The sequence below is a fragment of the Cygnus olor genome, chromosome 12 (assembly GCF_009769625.2).
Source record: "Cygnus olor isolate bCygOlo1 chromosome 12, bCygOlo1.pri.v2, whole genome shotgun sequence".
Lineage (NCBI taxonomy): Eukaryota > Metazoa > Chordata > Aves > Anseriformes > Anatidae > Cygnus > Cygnus olor.
The window spans coordinates 15160138-15167308 of record NC_049180.1 but is presented as its reverse complement, the minus strand read 5'-3'; the positions used below and the strand labels follow the sequence as shown (position 1 = coordinate 15167308).

Below are 7171 nucleotides of genomic sequence, written 5' to 3'. Positions count from 1 at the left end.
GGGGAGCCCCGAGGGCGCCCGCTCCGTCGGGGCAGTCCCGGGCCGAGCCGAGCCGCGCCGGGCCGGGCCGCTCCGCTCCGCCTGGCTCACGGCTCGGCAGCGCCACCCGTCGGGGAGCGGGGCCGGGGCCGAGCCGGGCCGGGCCGGGCCGGGCCGGGGGCACCGGGGCGGCCGCCTCCAGGGCACGGTCCCCGCCTCGGGACGGGAGAGCAGGGTAAAAGTTGTTTTGTTTTTCGTTTTTCCTTTTTAATTGCTACTGAAAGGAACACGCGGCAGCCCCCGCAGCAGGGGGGTGGGGTGAAATCCCCGTTTAGCTCCCGGGGATCTCGGCTCGAAGGCAAACCAGCAATGTGCTAGCCGCTGGTTAAACGAGGGCATCGCCATTCGGTGATTGGGGCGATTAGGGTCGTGGGCATCCACATTATATCCGTCCCTCCATCCATCCATCTATCCATCCCTCCATCTACCCTTTAATCTTCCATCCTTTCCCTCCATCCTTCCCTCCATCCCTCCGTCCATCCATCCCTCCATCCACCAGCCACCCGCAGCCGCCACCCGCGGGGCTCCTGGCGGTGCCATTTTGGGGCATTTCGTGCCGTGCCGTGCCGTGCCATGCCGTGCCGTGCCCCCCTCCGCCCCCCAGCGCCGCGAAGGGCAGGACAGCAGCAAAGCGGGGCGCGCCACAACCGGCCCGGCGGCTCTCCTCTCCTCTCCCTCATCCCATCCCATCTCCCCCAAGCCCAATTCGCATTGCATTATAAAAAAAAAAAAAAAAAAACAAGCAGAAGGAGCGCGACCCCCCCCCGCGCCCCGCAGCCCTTCCGTGACGTCAGCCCCGCTGCTGGCCCCCCCCGGCCCCGCCGAGCAGAAAATAACACAACACGCTCCGCACCCTGCCAGCCCCACGCGATTTTCCTGCCCCCACACCCTCCCCCCTTGCTTCGGAGACAAAAAAAAAAAACAAACGGAAAAAAAAAGCGAAAAAAAAAAAAAGCCCCTTTGCACTTAAACCCTCTATACATGTGGGGTGGCTTTTTCAACTCTCTCTGTCCAAACATATTTATTGCGAGAGATGGGAAGTGGGGGGTAGCTTCTTTTTTGTATTATTTTATTTTTCATCCAGGCACCAACACCCCCCTCAACCCCCCCCGCCTCAGATGTCTGGCGGCTTTTCTTAAGTGCAATCATCTATAATTGAGAAAAAAAAAAAAAAAAAAAAAAGCCATACGTGGAAATGTGTGTGTGAGAAGGTGCATCGTGAAGCGGGGTTTAGTTACAATCGATCTTGGGGGGAAAATATTGCCTATGGTCCAAAAATAAGGAGCGGCTATGTCCTTCTCCCAGTTCGGATACCCCTACAGCACCACCGCGCAGGTAAGGCGAGTGAGCAGCACTCACTTTTGTTCCCGTTCCGCTGCTGCTGTCCAGATGTCTTGTTCCCCCTCCCTTTTTTTTTTCCTTCCCTTTTCCCCTTACTTCGAGCCTTTTTTTTTTTTTTTTTAAAAAAAGGGCACATCTGGAGGCTTTTTTTAAAAAATGTGCGTGTGTGTTTCTGTCTCGTTTGTGTCGTGCTAGGCTTAAACAAATAACTCGCAGTTTGCCCAGCAAAAAGGCGCTCAGGAAAGCGGCGATCCCCCCCTTTTCCCCCCCACCTCCGACCCTCCGCTCCCCTTCCACCGTGCAGTTTGAAGCGCAAAAACCCAAAGAAACCCCCAAAGCCCGGCTCCCAGCGCCGGAGGCGGCTCGGCTCGGCGCTGCGCCCCCCGCCTGCCTCCGTCCTTCCCCGGCGCGTGGGGGGCTCCGGCGGGTCCTTCCCAAACCCCGTCGGGTTTTAGGGGCACGTCGAGCCCCGATTTATTTGGGGTTTCTCTGAGGTGTGCCTGCCGTGCTCGGGGAGTTGCTGGCCCCCGCTAAGCGGCTGAAATCCAGGGGCCCCGACTGCCCTCGGCGGCACATTGCAGCGCCTCGCCCCTCCCGCATTAACCGGACCCCAGCTTCTCGCCCCCGCTGCGCGTCGGCCAGCCGGGAGGGAGCCGTGGGATCCGCTGCCATTTTCGGGGGCGAGCATCTCCGCCAAGTTCCCACCGCTTTTTTTCCTCGTGCTCCCCCTTCCCGGGGGCTCCCCCTTCCCCCGAGCCGGCCTCGGGTCCTCATCCCCCCCCGGAACCCCCCCCCAAAACCACCCTCAGGCGGCTCCAGCCGTCCCCCGACGGGGCTCCCCGCTCTCGGCGGCTCTCAGCGCCCCCCTGCTCTCTCCCCTCCGCAGTTCCTGGTGCCGGGCAGCCCCAGCACGACCTGCTGCGAGGCCGCCCCCCGCCCCGGGCCGGATGCGGCCTCGGCCCCGGCCTCCGCCGCCGCCGCCTCCCTGTGCTGCGCCCCGTACGAGGGCCGGCTGCTGGGCATGTACGGCGCCCCGTACCCCGGCGGCCAGGGCTACGGCAACTACCTGCCCTACAGCGCCGAGCCCGCGGCCATCTACACCGCGCTGGTGAGTGGGGGGGGACAGGGGGGCCGGGGGGGGGGCGAGCGGAGCCGGGCGGGGGGCGGACGGGGCTCCCCCTCCCTCTGGGGTTCCCCCTCCACCAAGGGCTCCCCCTCCATTTGGGGCTCCCCCTCCATCCGTGGCTCCCCCTCCATCTGGGGTTACTCCTCCATCCCAAGGCTTCCCCCCATCCGTGGCTCCCCTTTCATTTGGGGCTCCCCCTCCATCCAAGGCTCCCCCCATTCGTGGTTCTCCCCTGTCCGGGGACCCTCTCCATTTGGGGCTGCCCCCATCCAGGGCTCCCGTTCATTTGGGGTTACCCCTCATCCGTAGCTCCCCTCCATCTGGGGCTCCCCCTCCGTCTGGGGTTACTCCTCATCCGTGGTTCCCCCCCATTCATGGCTCCCCTCCATTTGGGGCTCCCCCCATCCGTGGCTCTCCCTCATCCATATCTCCCCCTCCATCCATGTCTCCCTCTCCATCTATGTCTCCCCCCCCACTTGGGGTCCCCCCCCCATTTGGGGCTCCCCCTCGGCCCGGCCGCCCAGCGCTCCCTCGCCTCGCAGAACCCGCAGTACGAGCTGAAGGACGGCACCAGCGGCCCCCTGCCCTCGGGGATGGCGCAGCCCGCCGCCTACTACCCCTACGAGCCGGCCCTGGGGCAGTACCCGTACGACAGGTAACAGCCCTCCGGGGGGGGGGGGGAGGGGGGCGGGGGGAGGGGGGGCACCGGGCACCCCCGTTATCCCCCCACCCTCTCCCCGTTAGGTACGGGACGGGGGACTTGGGCGGCTCGGCCAGGCGCAAGAACGCCACCCGGGAGACCACCAGCACCCTGAAGACGTGGCTGTACGAGCACCGCAAGAACCCCTACCCCACCAAGGGCGAGAAGATCATGCTGGCCATCATCACCAAGATGACCCTCACCCAGGTCTCCACCTGGTTCGCCAACGCGCGGCGGAGGCTCAAGAAGGAGAACAAGATGACCTGGGCCCCCAAACCCCGGGCGGGGGACGAGAGGAAGGGGAGCCCGGCGGGGGGCGCGGGCGCAGGTAGGAGCCGGGAGCGGGGGGCAGCCGGCCCCCCCTGTTCTCCCTGACCCCCCTCCCGCTGTGTGTTTGGGCAGAGCGGCGGAGCTGCAGGCTCAGCGACCTGGAGGAGGACGAGGAGGAGGAGGAGGAGGAGGAAGACGAGGAGCAGGAGGCGCGCAAGGCGGACAAGAGCCGGCCCGGCTCCTTGCTGGAAGCCCCCAGCCTGGCCCCGCGGAGCGACTGCAGCCTGTCCGGCCCCTTCCGAGCCCTCCCCTGCGCCAGGGGCCCGGCTGCGGACACCCCCCTGGCCACCCCCCCGCCACCCCCGCCGCCGCCGCCCCCCTACGCGCCCGCGGAGAAGCCGCGCATCTGGTCGCTGGCGCGCACGGCTGCGCGCAGGGGCAGCCCCGAGGGGGGCGGCGGGGCGCCGGAGCTGCCCCCGACCCCAAAAGCGCTGCGGGGCTCCCCCCTGGGGCTGCAGCAGCTCCCCGCGGCTCTCCGCCGCCCCGGCGAACCGGGGGGGCCGGGTGCACCGGGGGGACCCCAAGGTACCCGCAGCGGCGGGGCCGGGGGCCCCGGGGGGGGCGGCGCGGCCTGAGCCCGTGCCCGGGAGCCCGGTGAAGGGGCCGGGCCGAGCCGGGCCGGGCCGAGCCGGGCCCCCCCCGCCCCCCCGAGCTGCTTGTGTCTGTGCAGGCTGCGGGCGGGGAAGGCGCCGGGAGCGGCTGCGGACGGCTTTCAGGCCGGTGCTCAGGAGGTGAGGTAGGTGCCGCTGGTGCCCTGCCCCGCTCCCGGTGCTGTACCCTCCTCCCTGCATCCTCCCCCCTCCGTTTCCCCCCCTCCGGGGGTCGCTCACCCCCGCTTCTCCCTCCCGCAGGGCCGCCTGCCCCTTCCCGAGCGCCGCCGGCGGGGTCCCGGCTGCAGGCGGCATGGAGGAGCGGAACGGGCTTGGCCCTGTCTGACCCGGCTCGGCCGGGCTCGGCCCTGCCTGGCCCGGTTTGGCCCTGCCTGGCCCGGCCCGGCCCGGCCCTTCCCCGCCCCAAGGGGGGCCAGCGGGCACCGTGCGCGCCTGGCCGGGGCGTCGGTGCCAAGCCGGGGCTGCGCTCCTCTCCTTCCCCACGTCGTGCTGTCGTCGTTGTGCTTTCGGTTTATTTTTTTTCTCCCCCCCTCCACCTCCTCCTTTCATTTAACCCCCCGTTTCCCCGTCCCGCCCTCCCCCAGACCCGGCGAGGAGCAGCGCTGCACTTTACAGGACAGGCAAGAAAGGGAAAGCGGATCTCTGCTTCATCGCTGTTTAATTAAAAGTGTCGTCAAACACTTTGTGTTCAGACTAATAAACCACGCAGGGATGAGGAAAGAATGTTTCTTTGTTCCCGTGTCTAGAAGCAGTGGCAATAATTTAAATTAATAACTGTGGTAATTAAGAGGTCATCTATAGATCAACCCGATACCTGCTATTTCCAAGTTCACCAGGGTCAACATTTACATTAAGTCATTTGTGGTCAATAGAGTCCGATGAATTCTGCCTTAATAAATCAGGGAAATCAATCTTGACTACCGCGTGGACTCCTCTATGGTCACCGGGAACGGGGTGCCCGGAGTAACAGGGTGCCCGGTACTGGTGGTAATAGGGTGCCCAGAGTAACTGGGTGCCCAGTCCCAGGGGTAATGGGGTGCCCAGGACTGGAGGTAACAGGATCGTCGGTCCCAGGGGTAGTGGGGTGCCCAGGACTGGGGGTAACGGGGTGCCCCGGTCGGCAGTGGGCGAGCATCGCTGCCGCCTGGCGCAGTGCCCCCGCCGCTCGGGCGAGGGGAAATTAAGCTGCGAAAAGCTAAACGTTATTTCAAGAGGGATTTGAAGGATTTAGGGCTTGTCATAAAGAGCATTAGGGCCTTACGGAGGGTTCTTGCGAGGAGACTTTGCGTCCCCTCCCCTGCCTCCGCGGGGCCAGGTACCGCCCGGCCCGGGAGCGAGGCGCAGCCTCCCCACGCGTGGCCTCGCAGCCTCCGCGGCTCCCTCCGGCTCCCTTTGCGCGGGGGGAGGCTCCCGGGGAGGCTCCGGCAGAGGCGGCCTCGGCACCTGCCCACGGGAGGAGAAACCTCCCCGGCCCGTGCCAGCTTCGGGGTCTGCGTATGGCAGCAGGGAACCTCCGGGCGCCCAATACTTTATTATTATTATTATTATTAGTAGTAGTAGTAGTAGTACTATTACTATTACTATTTATTCCTTCGACTTTGTGGTATTTTACTTTTCTTATTCCCTCGCCTCCCCTTTCATTAAAGGCCAAGCGAGCGCGCTGCAGATTATCCCGCCCGGCCAGGACACCCTGCAATCTGTCGCGCCGTTAAGATACGTATCGCAAAGCTCTCCCCCTATAATCTCCGGCGGGCATCTTCCGAATACCCTTTTGATTAAAACCCCAGAGCCGGGGCCGGGAGAACAGCGGGGCCGCCCCCAATTAGCGGCCGGCCGGGGCGCGCAGGGGCCGGGGCCGCGCACACTCCGCTGCTCCCGCTAATGAACTTTTCTCCAAGACAATTAGGGGCCCCCCGGGGCCGGGGGGGGTCGCTCAAAGGGCGGCTTTGTGCGGCCGAGACGGAGCGGCTCCCATCCCCTGTCCCCCTCCCGGGCTTCCTGCGGCCCCGCCGTGACCCCCTCGGCGGCCTGGCCCCGGGGAAGGCTACGGCTGGGCAAGGAGGTGGGGAAGGGCCGGAGAGTAGGGGAATAGTGGAGTGCTCCCCCCAGGCCCCCCAGCACCCGTGCTGTGAGTCCCCACCCTTGCATCTTCGGTCCTCGGGCACCTGCTCCCAGCACTTGTCCCTCCCTCTGCTTCTCCCCAGGACCGTGGGTGGGTGTCGGGGGGGTCGGGCACCCAGCTCGGCGCTCCCGGGCCCTTTTCAGTCCTTTTTTCAGGACTGGGGGAGAGGAAACCTTCCTCTGCCGAGTGGAGGACACCAGCACATCCGGAGAGTGGCACTGCAACAGAGCATCACCCCTAGGCACTGCTGGTGCTTGACCATCCCCACAAAGCGGTGTTCCTCCTGCCCCAGAGGGATGGAGCTGCCCCAGGACAGCGCTGGCCGTACCATGCTGTGGGACAGGAGGAACCCAGCACCTCCACCGGGTCACGGTGAGGAAGCTTTGGGGGATGCTTCCAAGCCAGCTTGACTCATCCTTCCCAGCCGAGTAGTCTGACGCAGCACAGGTCTTCCCATTCTGTCCTGAAGGGATGATGTCTCCTGGCCTGGCAGCAGTACAACCCTCGGAGATCCCCTCAGAGGTGGCTGCAGCAGAAGTTTTACAGCTAGGCAGCTACTGAGGCCATGAAGCAATGGCTTGGAGCAGGTATTTCACAACAATCTCTCAAGCAGCGTGAGCAGCTCATCAGGCCAGGTGCCATTCCTGGACCAAAGCATCTGCTAGGGCAAAGTCATTTTTGTCATTGTATTACTTTTTTTTTTTAACCTACTATTCATCTGAAAATAAATTACGGGCCAGAACAGGTGGATAACATTCGGGAATGATTTAATGATTTATTTAATCTGGATTCTCTTTCAATCTACTTAGCAGGATGAATACTTTTTTTTAGCCCGAATCCACAAGCTAGGTTTTTCATCTAAAGGAAAGAAAATGTCCCAGCCCACTGCTCTGATGCCATCC

General features: G+C 64.2%; 1 protein-coding gene across 1 annotated transcript; it reads left to right on the top strand.

The window, feature by feature from the left end:
• The first annotated feature begins 1198 nt into the window (after window positions 1-1198).
• IRX6 (iroquois homeobox 6) lies at window positions 1199-5064 on the top strand. The gene is made up of 6 exons (XM_040571079.1): window positions 1199-1374; window positions 2267-2488; window positions 3031-3161; window positions 3251-3534; window positions 3609-4272; window positions 4388-5064. Exons 1-5 carry the CDS (start codon window positions 1330-1332, stop codon window positions 4109-4111), a joined length of 1185 nt encoding a protein of 394 aa, XP_040427013.1. The 5' UTR covers window positions 1199-1329; the 3' UTR covers window positions 4112-4272; window positions 4388-5064.
• Window positions 5065-7171: the final 2107 nt, after the last annotated feature.